The following is a 23,187-nucleotide window of genomic DNA, read 5'->3' on the forward strand; positions in this document are numbered from 1 at the left end:
TCATATACTCTTTGCCTAATTAGGTCTGCAAAGTTATCCATTAATAATATTTAATATAATTAAATTACAAATAGCGAATTTAACTTGATTGCTGCAGCAAAAATGAAATTAAGATTATTTTCATATTAAAACTATATAGACATTATGTTCAGTATGAGATATATTATGTATTTAAAGTACATACATATTACCTTTTATTACTAATTACTTTTCATATATATATAGTATAATGTGCATTATAATAAAAATAAATGATTTTTAAAACATTCTTTTTTAATACGGTATATAGTCTAGTGTCAATAAATATAATCTTGTTGATGCTATAGGAAGTGAAGACATGTTTACTGGTGTCTACTTTCTAGCTGAAATGAAGCAGAGCTTAAAATTTCTAAATTGAGTGTATTTTAAGTGAAAGATTATCTGTTATTGGTAGAGTGCCATATAACTTATTCAGCTTTCATCTCTTTGCAGAGCTCCTTAATAAGCATTCATAGTCAGTTTTTGGCAGCATTAGAATCACTGAAGACATTCTGGGATGTTATGGATGAAATCGATGAGAAGACCTGGGTACTTGAGCCAGAAAATCCTCCACGGAGTGCAACAGCACGCAGAATTGCATTAGGTAGGGAAAAAGGATTAGGGGTTTGATTTTAGGTGTTTGATTTTATTTTGTATTACTTATGGAAATGAATCTAACAATGATGGTTGAACTCTTAGACTTCTCTGTATGAAGTCAACTAATAAAACTTTCTGGGATGAACTGTAATTTTTTTTATGACTACACATTTAAATGTAAATATTTTAGGTGAAAAGGGCAAGTAAGTACTGAGGTGTTTCATTATAAAAGGTGATGATTCAGTGGAAATCACATTCAGAGGTAGTGTTTAATTAGCTGTTAATTAACACAGAAATAGTGGAGCAGGTAAAACTTATGTTACTTAGAAGAAAAAAACCCTGTAATTCGAAATAATGAAGTCTTCATCTGTGAAATTTAGACAAGATTGGTGTGAACAGATCTGGGAATATTTTCTGGAAAAAACATAGAGGAAGATTAAATAATTTAAAATGGACCATACCATTGAAGAGTAAACAAAAACCACAAAATAAGAATTTAAAATAAAGTATTTTCTTTATGATAAATATATTAATTAGATGTGGTATAACCATAAATATCCTTACAATGTTATCATATTTTCATTACTATGAAATAAATTAAGTATTTTAAAAACAAAGTTTTAGAGTTCAACCTTTTTCAAGATTTAGGAATTTTAAACTATATTTGAGCTCACATTAAATACCATAGCTAGTTTTAAGGTACCAGTTTATCTCTTTTCTTTTTTTTCTAGAATAAATAGGTATGCTGTTGAAAGGCATATAGTCTGGAGGATATTTTGAAACTCTGATATGAATCATACCCAGACTAGTGAGCAGTTTTTATACTTTATACCTTGGTATGATACAGATTATCTGGAGACAAAGTGACATGTTATTATGAGAAGAAGAAAGTATAATTTCACAGCAATTCTACAAATAGTGTTGTTACTTTCCTGGTTTGAAATGTCTCACAGTATTTAACGTGGAATAATTAACCAAATAATGATACATTTATGAACAAGTGGATATTAAGAATGTAAATATTTTCTCCTAAGTAACGTAGTAATTTATTATCTCCATAGCCCCACTGAAATAATTATTCTTATCAGGTTATGATTACTTCTTACTATTTTTTTCATTGTTCAACATAAACAGCTTGGTTTTTATTCCCTCTCCATTTACCTTTAGCTCCTTTTTTCCCCCCATTCAAGCACTGATTTGCTTTCTTAAGATTGAGTTTTGAACAAATTAATTGAAAGATTAGTTAATATAGCCATCTTAAGAGAAAGTACTTTCTAGAGCTTTGATGACATTGCTAAAGGCTAACAGGCAATTTGTGTTCATAGTAAAGAATGCATTAATATATAAGGTTATAAAGTTTTGTATTTTTATTTTCCTCATTGAACGGCTGTAGTGATATTTTACTTCAATTACTTCTTTTTGCCAGATTTATAATAAAAGTATGTCGTTGCTACCCTTGGCGAAAGGTTTATTTTTATAATGTATAGAATTTATCAAGACATTTGTACTATAAAATGAAATCCAAATTGACCTTAAACAATTAAACTATGTACTTTCAAAAACAGAAGTAAAGTTTCTGAAATTTGTACTATACTCCTGTATACAATGTGTAAAAGAATTTAATGCCAAGTAAAAATAGCTTTTTTTAAGATCCTGCAAAACTAGTTGTTTTTGTTATTAAATGAACAATTTTCAAGTAAATATAAACTGAATCCTTTGTTAAATTACAAGAATTAAGAAAAAGTTTTTATAGATTTTCATAAAGCTTGAATCTTAAACATGTTAAATTTTACCATTTACTGTATTTCTGGTATTTTTACATTTGATCATCATTCTATGAAATATAAACTTTTCAAGAAAGCCATGAAAAGTAATTTAGATCGCTTCTTAAATGTGTGTCTTGTGATACCTTTATCACTCCATAAAAAATTTGTATTTAAATTTTACTATAATAGAATTGGACAGAATTCCAATCTAAATTAATTATATTAATTTGTAGATTGGCTCTTATTTTTAAAACTTAGAGCTCCTGAATCTTTAATAATAATCATAATTTCAAAATTTCTACTTTTGATTAAATTATAGTGATATAGTGACTTCTATAAAAACCTATTTATAAAACATTTGATTAATCTCTCCTTGGGTATACAGTGAACTTCATAGCCAGGCTCTTTTTTATTGGCTTGTTTGATAAACTCTTCTACTTCCAAAAACTTTAGTCTTCTTTCATTCTAGGGATTAATGTTTCCATAAATATAGAGGTAGACCCCAGGCATCCTACTATGCTTCCTGAGTGCTGCTTTCTTGGAGCTGATCATGGTATGATTTTTTTTTTTTAACAGAGTCATAGAATCCTTGTTTACTACTGTTAAAAGATTATTTGAAAATGTTATTTTGGTAATTATTTGAAATAAAAATGTCTCATTCTGAACTGTATTCTTCTGAGTTTTTAAAACATAATTTAGATTTTCTAATCAAGTAGTTAAGAAAAAAATTTTGTACCAAATGCGGTTTTACAAAATAGCAGTAACAAACCCTAAATTATTAAACTTTTTCTTTTTAATCTGAAGTGATAAAACCGCTGGGAATTAAGCTGAGCCGAAACATACATTTGTGGTAGGTACTTTGGTAATATAATTGTTAACTTTTCTATGATTTTACAAAGTCAATAGCAGAATTTTTTTATTTCTCATGCTTTCAGGGATTCAGAAAATAGTCTGTTACAAAATTTGAAAGATGTTTTAGAAATTGATTTTCCTCCTCGTGCTATCCTGGAAAAATCTGTAAGTTGTATCAGTGCTTTTATATTCCAAACAGCACTGTTTGGAATATAATCAAATTTAAATGCTTTTTCTCAGAGAAAAATGAGGCTGAAAAAGGAGGATATTGAAAGAATGTTACAACACAGACTTATGAACCTACAAGTAGCAGTAGTCACTAGGTACATGCATGGTATTGGTTCCAGGACCACCCAAGGATACTAAAATCTGTACATGCTTAAGCTCCACAGTCACCTTGTGGAACACACGTGAGAAAAACTGGCACTTCATATCAGCGGGTTCCACATACATGCAGATTCCACATTCTCTACGCAGTTCTTCAAACCTAAGTTCAGAGGTCAACTGTATACTTTTTTCATGGTTTTCAGCAGTGTAGTCATTAATGACAGACATTTATTATTAAAAAAAGGGGAAAGGTCCAAAGTAGCTAATGAGATGTTTAGATCTTTTATACTACTGCTATGGATGGCTGAGATAACATTCTGATTAACTTGACAGAAGTGTTTGCAAAGGATGCAGTACTGTTTTTCAAAATTGGATACCACTTAGAAAAAAAGTAGTACTTAGAACTGCAGAAATACTTAGAACAGATTTTTGACAAAAGCTGCTAAGGTTGGAGATGACTAAGTAGTGATATTTTTCTTTTAGTTACAAAATTTTCCAGTTTAGTAATTACTAGCTAATGTCAATTCCTACCTTTACATACTACTGGGACATTATATTGATATATGATATTAGAAAATTGCTAAAGCACAAATATCTTGCCAAACAAAAATGGAATCTGTTTTTTAGTATATATGTGTATATTTGTTTAATCAGAAAGGAAACACTCTTAAAATAGCTCTGCTAGGTATATTAATAATGATGTGATTGTATTTCCTAAAATATTACAATTGTTACCTTTATTAAAACTATAGTTATAAAAATTTAGTTCTGTCTATATCATATTACTTACCCTTCTAATCTGACTTTATGTATATTTTAAAAGTATTCAAAGAGTTGTAATTTTACCAACACAAAGAAAAGGTAAATATTTGAGGTGATGGATATTGTAGTTACCTTGAACATTACACATTGTATATTTATATAAAAATATTATATGATATGTCCTCCCAAAATATGTACAACTGTAATATATCAACAATAAATCAAGTAAAGCACATACACTTATAAATATTTATTTTCTTTCAAAGGATTTTGCTGTGGATTGTGGAATTTGCTATGCTTATCAACTTGATGGTGCCATTCCTGATCAAGTGTGTAATAATTCCCAGTGTGGACAACCTTTCCATCAAGTATGCTTATATGAGGTAAAATAGTTTTCAGAGTCTTCCTTGATATCACCTCTTTACTTTTGTGATTAGAGATGAAAGTTAGTGCTATCTGTACTTTACCAATGGAGAACTTAGGGAGATACACCAATTTACCTTACATAAAATAATAAAATACCAGGTCTAATTACAGAAATACTCTAAGGGAACATGTGCTTTCTTTTATAATAATAAATATTCATTTACTTTTTAAAACTTGACTGGTTCATGTTTGTAATCAGTGGACTGAGAATTTAACCCACTGTTAGTGATTAGGACCAGAACTAAGACCTAAACTTTCAAGAGACTATGGTATCCTTAACAGCAGTTGTTGTTAGTTTGTGATTAATGTCTGTTTGTGAATGTCTGTTTGGGGGTACAGAAAATACATAATTGTCATCAGATTGTTAAAGGGGCCTACAATTTGGTATAAATCAGTGGGTTAGACTTTGAATTTCATTTTGATATTTTCCCTTGTTGTTTATCATATTAATAATGTGATATTGGCTAAGGAAAGTTACCCTTACTCTTTCAAAACAAACTTAAGGTAACTCTTCTGGAATAAAAATATAATACACTTTAAAAGAAACAAAATGATATTTGGAGTATCTGTAATTTGAAATCATGCTGACACTGCTCCTTCTTTTAAAAATCTACAGTGGTTGAGAGGACTACTGACTAGTCGACAAAGTTTTAACATCATCTATGGTGAATGTCCATATTGCAGTAAGGTAAGCAAACTGTTAATCACATTTTATATAATATACCTAGCAATTAGTAATGTGCTTTAGAAGATATATATATAGAATATCAGCTCATCCAAAATCTTGGAAACACTATTAAGAAAATAAAAACAGTAAGACACTTTCTGTAAAATAAATCATCTTTAACTTTAATTTTTAAGTTATCTCTTTGATCAAAAGATTAAACTCCTTTCTAGATTTCCTAGGTGATCTGAAACTTCGGAAACGTATTTTCCGAACTGTACCATGACACTATTTCTGGTATAAAGCAACTTTATTTTTAGAGTGTCTATGAACTTGCTTTGTTAAAATATATTATCTTTTTTAAGCCAATTACCTTGAAAATGTCTGGGAGGAAACCCTGAAATAAGAATGTAACGTTTCTGTGAAGAACTGGAAACCTTAAAAATTATCAAAAGGATTTTATTTGATATCTTCAGAGAAAATATAATGCAAGACATACTAACGTCAAAAGGACAATTATTATGAAGCCATAAGAATATATATCTGCCTCTGTTTCTTCACTAAGGGTAAACTGAGAAATTGCAGGCCAAAGTCCTGTAGAACTTTGTAAATCTGTGGTCCCCATATTAACTGTGGAAGTGTATTTATACCACGATGGAGATCTTGACTTGTTGAATATATCTGAACTGGTGAAATCTTGATGGGGTTCATAAAATGAATCTGGGAATTGTGTATAGTTGGATTTTTGGGGGAAACTATTTGCTTCCTTCAGAAGTTCTTGAAACTCTTGATATTTGTGCCTTCTCCTTGTGCTTTCCTATGGAAAAAAATACATAATTTGTTAGATTTGAGTTATCGAAGTATTTATTTTGTATACTCCATAAGAATGCTAAATAAAATTTGCTATGCAACTAGATAAAGTTTGTGTGTACTTTTTATTTTTCCTCAAAAGTAATTTTTAGGTAAAGATCCTGGATTTTAGAGTTTATAGACCAACTACTATAGAGTGAATAGATATCAATATGAAACAAATTAGTTGGTTACTTATATGCAAGTTTCACGAGTTGCGTCTGTGTTTTCACCATCATTCCTGTTAGCCAGAGTCCCTGGAATCAGTTTCCTGCTCATCACTTAGGTCAAGAGTTCTGCTTCTGCATCCTTTTGTGACATCTGGCATGCCATCTCTGTGTACCATTTATTTAAGTAACTTAGAAGTGGAAAGTTTTATAAAACAAAACAAAAATACTTTAATCATGTTCATTGTTAGTTTCATCCAAAAATATGTGATGTAATGCCACTATCCTTGAAAATAGCTACTACCCCTCAACCCCTAAAAGGGTACCTTTCAAACAGTCTCCTTACTGACAAAAATAGTCACTTTCTGGATGGAGAGTTTTAGAAGGGTCAGAAAGGATTCTTACATATGATACTTAACAACTATTAAAAAGAAATTACTTGAGAGTGAGAAAACGAACTTTAAACTATTCTTTCTGAGCTAACAAATTCACATTAATGCAATTTTCTGTTATCAAGAAAACTTGCATTATTTATTAACTTTGCATGCACATTATAATCAACTTGGAAGCTCTGAAAAATGTCAACACTACTTCTACTTGTTGGTCATGAATCCCCTCCTGCTATAGAAGCCCAAACCAATAAAATTAGACAAAATATATAAAATAACTTATCAGACATCTAAAACAAACACAGCTATGATACTTAAGGAAAACAACCCAGACCTCAGGCCACAACTTAACATAGTATTTACTGTAGACTAGACCAAAAAAGCCTAACGAAGTTACAAAATAACCAGATTGAACCACTAATAAATTAACTGCCAGAACAAAACTCTTTAAAGGAATACAGTAAGGTCTGGAACCTAAACACCACAGCATTGTGTTCAGCATACAATAAAGCTACATAAGATGCAGGGAGTGTGACCCATAACCAGGAGAAAAAAATAACAAAAACAGACTCAGAAATGACTCAGAGAACAGAATTATCAAAAACAAGGACTCTAAAACATCTATATAAATACGTTCAAGGAATTAAAGGAAAGGTGAACAAAATTAGTGAACAGATGGTGAAATCTCAGAAGAGAAATGAGAGATATGATGCACTTCTGAAACTAAAAAACATGGAATAAATAACTCACTAGCTAGGTTAATAGCTGATTTGACAATCAGAGGTTAAGAAAAGAAAATATCCAAAATGAAATACAGTAAGATAAAAGACTAAAAAATGAGCAGTGCCTCAGTTGCCTATGAAAAATGTATTCTAGCATGCATGTAAGATCTCAGAGAAGTAAGAGGGATTAAGGCATGAAACAAACTGATGAAATCATAATAGAAACTTTTCCAATTTGATGACAAAATCAATACAGAGATAAAATAAGCTCAGTGAACCTAAAGCACAAAAAACAAATACAACTATCATTAGAAAACCCAAGATATAAAGTAGCCAGAAAGATACATTATATATAGAGTCAATGATAGGAAATAACTGATAACTTCTTATCAGAAAAAAAGCACACCCAAGAAGACAGGGAAACATCTTTAAAGTTCTGAAAGGAAAATTTCACACTCAGTGAAGCCTTCAGAATGAAAATAAGGGACATCCAGTTTCAGACCAGAAAGTGCATTCAACTCTATTCTGCTAATTAAAATGAAAGAACAAAAAGCAACTATCAGAATACTCTGAAAGTTGTAGAAAAGAAGGCAACTGACTAGGAGCCCCAGGACACAAGGAATAACCTATCCATGAATCCCAGCATGCACTTTCACTTTGGTGCCTCCTATGAATCCTAGCCTGGGCCCATAAAACAGCCTACAATCTGGAATTAGCAATAGTCATAGATAGAATTTTTTTTAAAAGCCAAGAACTCTATCTAACCAATAGCCCTGGGTGAGGGTAGGTGTACTGACAAACCTTTTGACTGTGCCTGCTTTACTGTAGGTGAACACCATGAAAGAGGCTGCACCTTTCTAATTTCTCTCTAGGTGCTGTGGAAACTGTGGGGTAGGGTCCTGTGAACTGTCACCACCCTGCACCAGGGAACACACTTACCCCTCCCCATTAAGCACTGCATAAACGGGCAAACCCCTGCAGACCATCCCCACACTAACAAGGCAGTACCCTCTATCTCACCAGGTATTAGGATAACTGTGAGTTGGAGCCCTGTCAATCGTTCTCAACCTGCACTGGTGAGAGGGAACCTCTCCCTCCCCACCACGTGCTGTGGAGACTACAGGGCAGAGCCTTATAGACTGCCACTCCCTATACTAACACAGGCAGAAGCAGTGCCTTTCTTCTTTTATACCAGACACTGTAGAGACTACAGTAGAGTCCTACCAATTAACCTTACCCTATATTGAACAAACATAAGCAGAGAGACAGCAATCCTACAAATGCCACTGGCCTCAAAGACTAGAGAAAACTTGCTGTTTTGACCATCCCTATAATGTATTAAATAAACAAACAGCAAAGAGGTGGCAACCCCACATCTTCCTAACTGGAAAACCCTGGTCTCACTAATTGAAACTACTAGAAAGAAAATGAGTAAGGATACAGAAGAAATTAATAACAACACAAACCAAGGGGATCTGATATTAATAGAGCACTCTACCCCAAAAGAGGAAGATACATGTTCTTTTCAATTGCAACAGAAACATTCACCAAATAGACCACATCCTGGCTCATAAAATAAACCCTACCAAATTTATGTTCTCAGACCATAATATAATTAAACTTGGAATCAATAATAGACAGATAAATCTTCAAATACTTGGAAATTAACAATGCCTTAAAAAAATTAAAGTTTTAAAAGAAGTCTCAAAAGGAAGTACAAAATATTTTGAACTGAACAAAAAGCAAACCAAGAAAAAAAAGAGGAAAATGAACTAAAATCAGGCTGAAGAAACGAAGTAATAGGAAAATCTGTAAACATTTTAAATGTAAAGAAACACTTCTGAATGGGTTAAAGAGACCCCAAGGAAATTAAAAACAAAACAAAAAAACACAACTGGATGAAAATGGAAATACAATGTAGCAAAATATTTGGGACATAGCTAATGCCATACTAGAAGTGAAATTTATAATACTAAATGCTTCTATTAGGAAAAAAGTCTCAATTTAATAATCTAAGTTTCCACCTTAAGAAAGTAGGAAAAAAAGGCAAGTATGTGACACGATGGATTTGTTAATTAGTGTGATTTAATCATCCCATAATGTAAACACGAATCAAAACATCACACTGTACTCCATAATATAAAATATGAGGTATTTGTCAGTTAAAATACAAAATATTTTTCTAAGTGAAAAGAATCTAGAAAAAGAGAAACTCAAAGCAAGCAGAAAGAATCAGAGAACACAAATGAAACTGGCAATAAAAAAAGAAGAGTCAACCAAACAAAAGCTGTTTCTGTGATGACCTATAAGACTGGTAAACTGTCAATTCTGACAGAGAGAGACATAAAACACAAACTGCTAACATCTGGGAAAAAACAGATATCACTACAGACCCCACAGACATCTAATGTATTTAAATAAAGGAATACTGTGAACAATTCTACCAACAAAAATTTGACAGCTAAGATGAAATAGACCAATTCCTAAAAAATCACAAATTACCAAAACTAACTCAAGATGAAACTGATCAGGTGATAAACCATTTTTAAATGGTTAGAAAAAATATTCTGTGACATTTGAAAATTATATGAAATTCAAATTTCAGTGCCAAAAATAAGTTTTGTTGGAACTTGGCTGCACTTACTTGTTTACATTGGTGTATAGACACTTTTGTGCTATAATGGAAGAGTTAAATAGTTCTGACTCTGTATGACCTGCCAAATTTATTTTTTGTGTTTGGGTGTCTCACTCATCCAGGCCGTAGCACAGTACCACAATCAAGGCTCACTTCAGCCTCAAACACCTGTGCTCAAGTGATCCTGTCACCTCAACTCCTCGAGTAGCTGGGAACTACAGGCATGCACCACCACATCCAGTTATATTTTTAAAAATTTTTGTAGAGACAAAGGCTTACTACGTTACCTTGGCTGGTCTTAAACTCCTGGGCTCACACAATCCTCCTGCTTCAACCTCCTAAAATGCTGGGATTACAAGTGTGAGCCACTGCACCTGGCAAAAGCTAATTTTTTTTTTTACTGTCTGGCTCCTTACAGAAAAGTTTGCCTACACTTGATAAAATCTGAATAGTTTTACTAAAGAAGTTGAATTCATAGCTAAAAAACAAATCTCCAGGCCTAGATGGTTTCACTGGAAAATTCTACAAAACATTTTAAAAAGAAACAATATCAATTCTACACATTTTCTTCCAGAAATTAGGAGGAGGAAGGCTTCGCAACTCATTTTATGAGATCACTATTACCCTGTTACCAAAACCAACAAAGACAGCAGAATAAAAAGAAAATACAGACAACAGCCTTCATGAACACAGATGCAAAAATTCTCATTAAAATAGTAGTAAATTATATTCAGAAACATATAAAAAGAATAATGCACCACAACCAAGTGTGGTTGATTCAATGAAAGCAAAATTAGTGCAATATTCAAACACAAATCAGTATCACTCACCATAGTAACAGTCTAAAGAAGAAAAACCACATAATCGTATGAACTGATACAAAAGAAGCATTTGACAATATTCATATCCATTAGTGACAAAAAAAAATTCCAGTACATTAGACACAGAGGGGAGTTTCCTCAACTTGATAAAGAACATCTACAAAAAAGTCTATAGTTGAATGGTGAAATATTCAATGGTGAAAGGCCAAAAACTTGGAATAACCCACATGTTCTACAAAGATATAGCCATACTTCAGAACACTAATTAACTTTATTTATAGCTAAGTAAAAATTTATAGCTTTAAATATATGTTAGGAAAAAAATACTTAAAATCAATGATTTATGTTTTCACCTCATGAAACCTGAAAGAGAAAATTAAACCCAAAATAAATAAAGAAAAGACACAGAATAAGTGAAACAACATTATCAACAGTAGATTTTAAAAAATCAACAAAACCAAAAGTTGGTCTTTGATAAGATCAATGAAAATGATAAGCACTTAGCTATACTATCGAAAAAAAGAGAATATTACTAGAGATGAAAGAAGGTACACCAATATAAATATTAAAGACATAAAGGGATAATAAGAAAATAACCCAGTTTAGTGATGATAAATTCAACAACTTAAATGAGATGGACAATTTTTTTGAAAAGTACAAATTACCAAAACTGACCTCTAGAAAAAAAAAGAAAATCTAATAACTACTACATCTGTTATTATAAGTAAATTAATAATAACCCTTAGCCTAGGTAGTTTTCTTGCTAAAACATTTTCTGAAAACAGAGGGAACACTTCCAACTGCCATAACTCATAATCCTGAAAACAAAGCCATATAAGGATATTATGAGAAAAGAAAATTACAGACCAATATTTCTCATCAATATAGATACGAAAGTCTTTCATGGTACTCAAATTCAGCAGGAATTGATTTAAAATTCAGCAAACAATTCAGCATGATAACACATCATGACTAAGTGGGGTTTATATCAGAAATAAAAAGTTGATTCAACATTCAAAAATCAAGCTGGGTGAGGTAGCTCATTCCTGTAATCCCAGCACTTTGGGAGGTCAAGGTGGGATAATCATGAGCCCAGGAATTTGAGACTAGCTTAGGCAACATGGAGATTTCTCATCTCTACACAAGATACAAAAAGCCAGCCTATAGTGCCAGCTACTTGGGAAGCTGAAGTGGAAGAATTGCTTACACCTAGGAAGTTGAGGCTGTGGTAAGCCAGAACTGTGCTACTGCACTATAGCCTACGTGACAGAATGAGACCCTCTCTGCATTTATGTGGGTTCTCTCTATTTTCTCAAGAAAATAAAAATTAAATTAAAAAATCAATGTAATTCATCACACTAGTAAAGGAGGAAAATCATATGATAATCTCAATGAATTTCAAAAAAAAATTTAATACTCATTCATGATTTATTTTTCAAAAAATACAATGAACCAGCCTCAGCCTGATAAAAGGCATTTAGGTAAAACATACAGCTAACTTAATGGTGGAAGAATGAAAGCTTTTCCCCTAAGATCAGGAATGAGGCAAAGATGTCCACTTTCACAATGTCTATTCAATGTAGCATCACTGATGCTAGGAAGTGCAGTAAGACAAAAATAGATAGATAGATAGATACATACATACATACATACATACATACATAGATACATAGATGGTATACGTGTTGAAAAGAAAGAAGTGAAACTGCATATTCGCAAACATGATTAACTATGAAGAAAACCTTGAGAACCTATAAAAAAGAAAATAAAATCTACTAGAACATAAGTGAATTTAGGAAAGTCTAAAGACACAAGGTCAATATACAAAATCAATATTTCTATATACCAGCAACAAATAACTAGAATAATAAATTTTTAAAATTTAATATTATTGGATCAAAATATATTTAGAGATAATTGTAATGGAAGATATATATGATGTCAACACTTAAAACTACAAAATATTGTTGAGAGAAAATAAAGAGGACCCATGCAAATGGAGAAAAGATCCAGGCTAATGCACTGGAGGATTTGACATTGGAACAAGCTGTCTCTTAAATTTTATGGGGAAAACCAGGACCTACAATGACCAACGCATTTGTCAAAAAATTTTTAACAGTTTTAGGGAGTGCAGTGCTTTTTGGTTACATGATTGCACTGTATAGTAGTGGAGAAGTCTGGGCTTTAAATGTACCTACCATCGTCACCTGTGCACACTGCACTCCATAGGTGATTTTTTCATCCCTTCCCTTATTCTCTCTTCTGAGTCTTCAATGTCCATTAGATTATTATTTATGTCTTTGGAGATCTTTAGTTTAGCTGCCACTTATAAGTGAGAACATGTGGTGTTTGGTTTTCTGTTCCTGTGTTAGTACACTTAGGATGATGTTCTCCAATTCCATCCAAGTTGCTCCAAAATACATTATTTCATTCTTTTTGATGGCTGAATACTATTCCACAGTATATATAGACCACATTTTCATCATCCACTAATCAGTTGATGGGTATTTAGTCTGATTCCAAACTAAAACAATCCAACAATTGTGAATTGTGCTGCGATGAACATGCAAGTGCAGGTGTCTTTTTAAAATAATTACCTTTGGGTAGATACTAGTAATGGAATTGCTGGATCAAATGGTCACATTGATGTGGATTTTTTCAGGTCAGCCTGGGCTTCAAGAATGTCAGCTCAATGGGCCAGTCAAGCTCCAGAGTCGTTAAGGGGCTGGTAAGCCTAGCCCCGAAAGTGTCAGCTCTAATGGGCTGGCAAGCCAAACCCTGAGAGTGTTGTGACTGGGTGGGGGGAAGCTGGCAAGCCAAGCCCTGGGAGTGTTGTGATTGTGGGGGGGGGGGGGGCGGGGAGTGGGCTGGCAAGCAAAGCACTGAGAGTGTTGGCTCTAATGGGCTGGCAAGCCAAGCCCTGAAAGTGTTGCTGGTTCAGTGGGCTGGCAAGCCTAGCCCCGTGGGTGTCTCAGCTTTGGAGTGTTGCCTTTGTCCAGCAGCTCTCCTGGTTCACCAGCTCCATCCGCTGGCAAGCCTGCCTCTGGGGTGCATGACTTTTCAACTCTGATGATCTTCTGCAGCTCTTTAGGGTCAAAGTTCTTGTCTCATGCCCAGGAAGAATGAGGGACATGGGCGGCCAGAAAGTGAGTAAGCAGGATTTATTGAGAGGACAGAAAAGCTCCCCTGCTGGGAGGGGACCTGAAGGAGTTGCCCATCTGGGGCCCAAACCAGGTGCTTATATAGCCCTAGGTCCAAGCTGATTGGCTCCTACTAGTTGTGAGCTGTTGCTGTTTTGGTTGGTCAGTATTAAGGACCAATCGGCAGGAGGTAGGGACTAATGATGAGCTGATTGGTTGCTTTTCAATCCCAGCAGTGAAGACTTTAGCTCTAGCTTGAGAGGCTCACAGGGAGCTTGTTTACCAATGCTGAGTCTAAGAGACCTGCCAGGAGTTCACCCGCATTGTTACCATAAGACTCACCTGTCTGTCTGCCTAGCCTTTCTCTAGCTGTCTTCTGTCTCAGATCTACATCTAGTTCTTTGAGATATCTCCATTTCCATAGAGATTGTACTAATTTACACTCCCACCAACAGTATATAAGTGTTCCTTTTCACCACATCTGTGCCACCATTGATTTTTAAACAATGGCGATTCTGACAGGTTTAAGGTAGTATCTTAATGTGGTTTTAATTTGCATTTTCCTGATGAAGAGTAATGTTGAGCATTTTTTTCATGTTTGTTCCCTGTTTGTATATCTTCTTTGGAGAGATAACTGTTCACATCATTTGCCCACTTTTTAATGGGGCACTTTTCTTGCTGATTTGAGTTCTTTGTAGTTTCTGGAAATTAGTTGTTTGTTAGATGTAAAGTTTGTGAGTATCTTTTCCCACTCTCATGGTTTCCTATTTGCTCTGTTATTTCTTTTGCTGTGTAGAAGATTTTTATTCTAATTAAGTTCCACTTATTTTTGTTTCTGTTGCATTTGCTTTTGGGTTTTTAGTTGTAAATTATTTGTCTGGACCAATGTCCAGAAGAGTTTTTCCTGGGCTTTTTTCTAGGATTTTTATGGTTCAGGCCTGACATTTGATTCTTTAATTTAATATTATTTTTTGTATATAGTGAAACATAAGGATCAAGTTTCATTTTTCTGCATGTAGTTATCCAATTTTCCCAGCATCATTTGTTTGAATAGGGTGTTTTTGTCTGCTTTGTCAAAGATCAGTTGTTTCTAGGTATTTGGGTTTATTTCTGGATTTTCTATCTATTCCACTGTTCCATGTGTCTCCTCGTACACCAGTTCCATGCTGCTGTAGACGCTATACCTTGTAGCATAATTTGAAGTCAGGTAATGTTTTTTTTTTTTTGCTGAGGATTGTTCTGGCTATTCTTGGTCGTTTGTGTTTCCATATGAACTCCTGTTTTGTTTTTTCTAGGTCTGAGAAGAATGTTGCTGGTAATTTGATAGGCATTGCATTGAATCTGTAGATTGCCTTAGGTAAGATGGACATCTTCACAATGTTGATTCTTCCAATCCATGAGCATGGGATATTTTTCCACTTGTTTGTGTCATTGTTGATTTCTTTGAGCAGAGTTTTGTAGTTTTCATAGTAAAGGTCTTTCACGTCTCTGGTTAGGAAGATGCCAAGGTATTTCATTTTTTGTGTGGCTATTTTGAATGGAATTGTGCTTCTTATTGTGTTTCTGTTTGTTTATTATTGGTGTAAATAAATGCAATTGTCTTTTGCACATTTATTTTATATCATGAGACTTTGCTGAAGGCTTTTATCAGTGTAAAGAGGTTTTTGACAGATTCTCTTGGGTTTTCAAGGTACACGATCATGTCATCTGCAAAGAGAGATAATTTGACTTCCTCTTTTCCTACCTGGATACCCCTGACTGCCTTCTCGTCTCTGATTGCTCTAGCCAGGACTTCCAATACTATATTGAACAGGAGGGGTGAGAGTGGGCATCTTTGTCTTGTTCCAGTTTTTAGGGGAAATGTTTCCAATTTTTGTCCATTTAGGAGTATGCTGGGTGTGGGTTTCTCGTAGATGGCTTTTACTACTTTGAGGTATGTTCCCTGTATGCCTAGATGTTCGAGGGTTTTTATCAAGAAGGGGTGCTGGATTTTATCAAAAGCTTTTTCTGCATCTAATGATATAATCATGTGGTTTTTGTTTTGACATCTGTTCATGTATTTAATTATATTTATTGTTTTACGAATGTTGAACCAGCCTTGCATCCCAGGGATGAAGCCAACTTGGTCATAATGGATGATTTTTGAGATGTGTTGCTGAATCTGGTTTGCTAGGATCTTGTTGAGAATTTTGGCATCTATGTTTATCAAAGATATTAGCCTGTAGTTCTCTTTTTTTTGTTGGATCTTTACCTAGCTTGGATATCAATGTGATGTTAGCTTCATAAAATGATTTGGGGAGGGTTCCATCTTTCTCAATCACTTGAAATAGCTTCAGTAGGATTGGAATCAATTCCTCCTTAAATGTCTTGCAGAATTCTGCTGGAAAGCCATCTGGTCCAGGGCTTTTTTTTGTAGGTAGCTTTCTTATTACATAGTCAATTTCCTTGATTGTTATTGGTCTATTTAGGGTCTCAATTTCTTCTTGTTTCAAACTAGGTAGGTTGTGTGATGATAGAAAGTCCTCCATTTCCTTGAGGTTTTCAAGTTTGTTGCCATACAAGTGTACATAGTAGTCTCTGATGATCGTTTGTATTTCTTCAGGGTCAGATGTGACTTCATCTTTTGTGTTTCTGATTATGCTTATTTGGGGTTTTCTTTCTTTTTCTTGGTCAGTCTAGCGAGGGGACCATCAATCTTGTTTATCCTGTCGAAGAACCAGCTTTTTGTTTCATTGATTTTTTGTATTGTCTTTTTGTCTTCTATGTCCTGGATTTGGGCTTTTATTTTGGTGATCTAGATTCTTCTGCTGAAATTAGGGTTTTGGTGGTCTTGCTTTTCCAGCTTCCTTAGGTGGCTTGTTAGGCTGTTAATTTGTGTTCCTTCCAGTTTCTTCATGTGTGTTTGTAGGGATATAAATTCCCCTCTTACTAGAGCTTTTAAGGCGTCCCAGAGATTTTGGTAAGATGTTTCATTTTCATTTGTTTCCAGGTATCTTTTGATCTCTGTTTTGATTTCATCATTGACCCAATTGTTTAGCATCATGCTGTTTAGTGACTATGTCTTTGTGGGCTTTGGGGGACCTTGTTGGTATTAATGATTATTTTTATTCCACTGTGGTCTGAGAAGGTACATGGTAGAATTTCGGTCCTTTTAAATTTGCTTATGCTTGATTTATGGCCAATTATGTGGTCGATCTTGGAATACATTCCATGCGGTGATGAGTAGAATGTGTATTCTCTGGTCTTTGGATGGAGTGTTCTGTAGGTATCAATTAAGTTCATTTGGTCCAGAGTCACATTGAGGTTCCGGATCTCCTTGCTGATTTTTTGTCCCAATGATCTGTCTAGGGTTGTAAGTGGGGTATTAAAGTCTCCAGTTATGATGGTGTTAGAGTCAATATCCTTTAGCTTTCCTAGGAGTTGCTTTATAAAAGTTGGTGCACCTATGTTAGATGCATATATGTTTAGGATAGATATTTCTTGTTGATGGAGTGAACCTTTTATCATTATGTAGTGGCCCTCTGTATCTTATTAAATTATTGATAGTTTAAGTGGTATTGTGTATGAAATTAGGATCTCGAATCCTCCTTTCTTTTGTGTTCCATTCGCCAGAAAATTTGTTTCCCATTCTCTTACTTTGAGTCTGTGCATGTCCTTTCTAGTGAGATGGGTCTCTTGAAGGCAGTATATTGTTGCCTGGTGATATTTTATCCATTTTGCCATTCTGTGTCTTTTCAGTGGTGCATTTAGTCCATTCACATTGAGGCTAATTACTGAAATGTGAGAGTTTGTCCCTATCATAGAGTTCTTATAGAGTTGTTCTTCCACTTGGTTTATTGTCTTTCTTTTGTTTTGGGGGTTGGTTCATATGTATTTTATTCTTTTTCCTGTACTCTTGTGAAGAACGTTGTTCTTTTTTTCCCCTTTTCTTCTGTGTTTAGTACTTTCTTGAGTGTTTCATGTAGAGGTGGTTTGGTGGCAGCATAAGTTCTTAGGGATTGGATATCTGGGAAAGATTTTAATTCTCCCTCGCTGATGAAGCTTAATGTGGCTGGGTAGGTTATTCTTGGTTGAAATTGTTATCTTTTAGAACTTTGAAGACAGGGCTCCAAGCTCTCCTAGCCTGCAGGGTTTCTGTAGATAAATCTGTTGCTATTCTAATTGGTTTTCCCTGGTAGGTGATCTGACCTTTTTCTCTTGCTGCCTTTAGGATTTTTTCTTTTATGCCTACTTTGTTTAGGCGAATTATTATGTGTCTAGGAGTTGGTCTTCTCATTTGTTGTCCTACAGGGGTTATCTGAATCTCTTGTGTTTCAGTTTTTGCATCATTGATTAGATAAGGGAAGTTTTCTTGAATGATCTCATGGAAGGTTTGTTCCAGTGTGGTCTCTGTCTCTCTTTCTGCCTCAGGAAGGCCAACTACTCTTAGGTTCTGTCTCTTGAAATAATTGCTCATCCCTTGAATGTTTTTTTCTGTCTTTTTGAGCTTGTTTTCTGTGTTTTTGAGAGTTTGGGTTAGTTCTATATCTTATGCTTATCAGTTTATTTATTTCATTCACAGTATTCTTTATTACTGTTATCTCAGATATCAACTCTTTTCTAGTTTGTTCTTGAGTCTCCTCAATTCTTTTTAATCTCTCCATTAATGTCTTGATATGTAGGTTTGTAGTTTGAGACCAGTCATTCTGGGGGCTCTTCATTGTTTGCATTCTGAAGTCAGTTTTCTCAGTGTCTGCCCTCCCAGGAGTCTGGGAGAGACCCATATTCTTCCTTTGGTTTTTCTTCATTTGTGTAGATTTTTCTCTCATCTCTTAGTGGCTAAAGTCCCTTGAGCTCCAATCTCCAGCCTCTCCCCTCTGTTTTTGTTGTAGGCAGCTAGCCTGCTGCCTGGGAGATCTGTGACTTGTCTCTGTTCGGCGTATGGGGAGGGGCTTTCTCTCCTGTTTAACGACATCACCATGGGAACCGAGGTGGAGTCTCTGATAGGTGGGCGGGGCGAAGCAAATCTGCCTTGAAAATGGCAGAGGTGGTAGTTTTACTTTCACATTTAGGGATGCTCATGTGGGTCTCTAGGTGGGACCAGCTGCCCAACTGGGCGCTGGATCCAGGGTGCCACCAGCAGGTTGGGGTGGAGGAGAGGGTCAGGGGTTCCCTCCTTGGGAGCTGGAAGCCTCCGATCAGCACCTTACACAAGCTCCCTTACACAAGCTTGCGGTCGCATGCTGAGTACCTCAGCCAGGGTAGACCCTGGGCTCCAGATCTCCAAAGCTCCAGAGGGCAGGTGGTGGCTCTGGGTCCCTTACAGGGCACTTCAGCCAGAAATGGGAACAGTATCTCTGAGAGGTGGGCGCCCAGACCCTCCCTGGGTGACCAGCAGCTTGGTGCTGGGTGCTAGTCGTGACAATGTAACCAGGGAGGGAGCTGGGATCCAGGATTCAGGATTCCCCAGCCGGCCAGAGTTACATATTGTGGAGTAGCTGCAGCCAGGCCACAATATCTGGCCCTGCGTGGGACCAGAGGTCCCTGGGCCTCATACCAGTGTGGCTGGCGGTGGGCAGGGGGTTGCAGGAAGAAAAGTAAGAGTCTTTTTGGGAACTCATGTTCGGAGAGTCTCACGGATCCACCTATGCCGTTGCCATCTTCAGGAGTCTCCTGAGCACGCCTGTAGCCTGTTTTATCTGTTATGAGAATGGTTATTCCTGCTGGTGTTTGGTTTCCATTTGCATGGAATATATTTTTCCCACCTGTTTACCTTGAGTCTAAAGGAGGCTCTGTGTATTAAGTGAGTCTCTTAAAGGCAACAGATATTTGAACTGTGTTTTTTTTCTTTTCATTCTTCCAGCCTATATCTTTGGAGAACTGAGACCATTTACTCAGGGTTAATAATGATATGTAAGGTACTTCACTCATCATTTGCTTGTATTAAGTGAGTCTCTTGAAGGCAACAGATATTTGAACTATACATTGCTTTGGATAGGATAGACATCTTAACAATGTTGATTCTTCCAATCCATGAGCATGGAATATTTTTCCATTTATTTGTGTCATCTTTGATTTCTTGGAGCAGTGTTTTGTAGTTTCCATTGTAAAGGTTTTTCAAGCCTCTAGTTAGGAAGATGCCAAGTATTTAATTTTTTTTCTGGCTATTGTGAATGGGATTGTGCTTTTTATTTGGCTTTCTGTTTATTGTTGGTGTATAGAAAAGCGACTGTCTTTTGCCCATTGATTTTATACCCTGAGACTTTGCCAAAGTCCTTATAAGTGCAATGAGGTTTTTAACAGATTCTCTTGGGTTTTTGAGGTATAGAATTATGTCATCTGCAAAGAGATCATGTCATCTGAAAGACTTCCTCTTTTCCTATTTGGATACGCCTGGTTTCCTTCTCTTGTCTGATTGCTGTAGCTAGGACTTCCAAAACTATGTTGAAAAGTAGGGGTGAGAGTGGGCAACCTTGTCTTGTTCTGGTTTTCAGAGGAAATGGTTTCAATTTCTGTCTGTTTAACAGTATGCTGGTTGTGGGTCTCTCGTAGATGGCTCTTACTATTTTGAGGTATGTTCCATCTATGCCTAGATGTCCAAGGGTTTTTATCAAGAAAAGGTGCCAGATTTTATAAAAAGCTTTTTCCATGTCTAATGATATAATCATGTGGTTTTTGTTTTTACTTCTGTTGATGTATTTAATTACATTTATGATCTTATAAATGTTGAACCAGCCCTGCATCCTGGGGATGAAGCTTACTTGGTCATGGTGGATGACTTTCGTGATGTATTGTTGGATCTGACTGGCTAGGATCTTATTGAAGATTTTAGCATCTATGTTCATCAATGATATTAGCCTGTAGTTCTCTTTCTTTGTTGGATCTTTACCTGGCTTGGATATCAATGTAATGTTAGCTTTGTAAATTGACTTGGGGAGAGTTCCATCCTTGTCAATTGGCTGGAATACTTTCAGTAGGATTGGTATCAGTTCCTCCTTGTATGTTTTGTAGAATTCCTCTGGAAATCCATCTGGTCCAGGGCTTTTTTTTTTGTAAGTAGTTTTCTTATGACATAGTCAATATCCTGGGTTGTTATTGGTCTATTTAGGGTCTCGATTTCTTCTTGTTTCAATATGGGGAGGTTGTGTGATGTCAGAAAGTCTTCCATTTCCTTTAGGGTTTCAAGTTTGTTTCCAAATAAGTGTACACAGGCATTGATAATCTTTTGTATTTTTTCAGGGTCAGTTGTGACTTGATCTTTTGCATTTCTGATTGTGTTTATTTGGGCTTTTTCACTCCTTTTCTTGGTGGGTCTAGCTAGGGGACCATCAGTCTTGTTTATCCTTTCAAAGAATCAAGTTTTTGTTCGTTGATTTTTTTTTTTCTTTTTGTATTATCTTTTTGTCTTCTATGTCCCAAATCTGGGCTGTTATTTTGGTGGTCTGGATTCTTCTGCTGAAGATAGGGTTTTGGTGATCTTGCTTTCTAGCTCCCTTTGGTGATTTGTTAGACTGTTAATACTTGTGATCTTTCCATTTTCTTCTTGTGTGTTTGTGTGTGCATCCCCCTCTTAGTACTGTTTTCCTGGCACCCCATTTTCATTTATTTCCAGATATCTTTTAATCTCTGTTTTGATTTCCAAGTTTACCCAGAAGTTGCTTAACATCATGCTGTTTAGTGTCCATGTCTTTGTTGGTTTTGGGGGAACTACATTGGTGTTGATGTTTATTTTTATTCCGCTGTGATCTGAGAAAGATTTCACTTATGAAATTTGTTTATGCTTGATTTATGGCCAAGGATGTGGTCGATCTTAGAATACATTCCATGTGGTGATGAGTAGAATGTATATTCTGTGGTTGTTTGGTGGAGTGTTCTGTAGGGATCAATTAAGTCCATTTGGTCAAGAGTCACATTGAAGTTGCGTATCTCTTCGTTGATTTTTTGTCTTGATGATCTGTCCAGGGTCATGAGTAGTGTATTTAAGAACCCAGCTATGATAGAGTTAGAGTCAATATCTTTTTGAAGTTTACCTAGAAGCTGCTTTATGAAAGTTGGTGCTCCTATGTTGGGTGCATATATGTTTAGGATAGATATTTCTTGTGATGGATTCAACCTTTCATCATTATGTAGTGATCTTCCACATGTTTTTTAATTTTTGATAGCTTAAAGGGTATTTTGTCTGATATCAAGATTGCAACACCTGCTTTCTTTTGTGTTCTATTTGCCTGAAATTTTGTTTCCCATCCTCTTACTTTAAGTCTGTGAATGTCCTTTCTGGCAAGATGAGTCTCTTGAAGACAATATATTGTTGCCTCATGATATTTTATCCATTTGGCCATTCTATGTCTTTTCAGTGGTGCATTCAGTCCATTCACATTCAGGCTAATTATTGAAATGTGAGAGGTTATCCCTGTCATGAGGTTCTTATAGAGTTTGTTGTTGTTTCCTTTCTTCTGATTTTTGGGTTGATTCATGTGTGTTTTCAATCTTTTTTCCTGCATTCTTGCGAAGGGCACTGTCATTCTTTCTTTTCTTCTGTGTTTAATACTTTTTTAAGTGTTTCTTGTAATGCAGCCTGGAGGCAGCATAAGTTCTTAGGGATTGAATGTCTGGGATAGAATTTGATTCTCCTTCACTGATGAAGCTTAGCTTAGTTGGGTAGGTAATTCTTGGTTGAAATTGTTTATCTTTGAGAACTTTTAGGACTGGGCTCCAAGCTCTCCTCGCCTGAAGTGTTTGTGTGGATAAGTCTGTTTCTATTCTAATTGGTCTTCCCCTGTAGGTAGTCTGAATTTTTTTCTCTTGCTGCCTTTAGGATTTTTTTCTTTTAGACCTACTTTGTGTAGGGAATTTACTATGTGTCTATGAGTTGGTCTACTCATTTGTCATCTTGCAGGGGTTCTCTGAATCTCTGGTGTTTGAATGGTCGTGTCACTGATGAGAGAAGCAAGTTTTCTTGGATAATTTCATGGAATGTTTGTTCCAGGGTGGTCTCTGTCTATCTGCCTCAGGAAGTCCAATTAACATTAGGTTCATCCTCTTGAAATAATCACTAATCTATTGAAAGTTTTGC

The 23,187-nt window shown here is 35.3% G+C and overlaps 2 protein-coding genes across 2 annotated transcripts in view; one reads left to right on the plus strand and one right to left on the minus strand.

Moving 5' to 3' along the window:
* The window catches only part of FANCL (Fanconi anemia complementation group L), a gene marked incomplete at its 5' end in the record, with an annotated part of 60,256 nt that extends 53,928 nt beyond the window's left edge, over positions 1–6,328 (plus strand). Inside the window, 7 exons of the mRNA XM_008056079.1 lie at positions 472–622; positions 2,851–2,934; positions 3,186–3,231; positions 3,317–3,398; positions 4,589–4,705; positions 5,365–5,436; positions 5,778–6,328. Coding sequence (XP_008054270.1) covers positions 472–622; positions 2,851–2,934; positions 3,186–3,231; positions 3,317–3,398; positions 4,589–4,705; positions 5,365–5,436; positions 5,778–5,813 — 588 coding nt within the window. The remainder of the gene's footprint in view (positions 1–471; positions 623–2,850; positions 2,935–3,185; positions 3,232–3,316; positions 3,399–4,588; positions 4,706–5,364; positions 5,437–5,777) is intronic.
* VRK2 (vaccinia related kinase 2) overlaps positions 5,711–23,187 on the minus strand; it is a 117,610-nt gene continuing 100,133 nt past the window's right edge. The window contains exon 12 of the mRNA XM_008056078.2: positions 5,711–6,229. Within this exon, the coding sequence (XP_008054269.1) occupies positions 5,885–6,229 (345 nt within the window). The 3' untranslated portion in view covers positions 5,711–5,884. The remainder of the gene's footprint in view (positions 6,230–23,187) is intronic.

Source organism: Carlito syrichta, unplaced genomic scaffold (assembly GCF_000164805.1).
Source record: "Carlito syrichta isolate Samal-C Ts95f unplaced genomic scaffold, Tarsius_syrichta-2.0.1 Scaffold302096, whole genome shotgun sequence".
Lineage (NCBI taxonomy): Eukaryota > Metazoa > Chordata > Mammalia > Primates > Tarsiidae > Carlito > Carlito syrichta.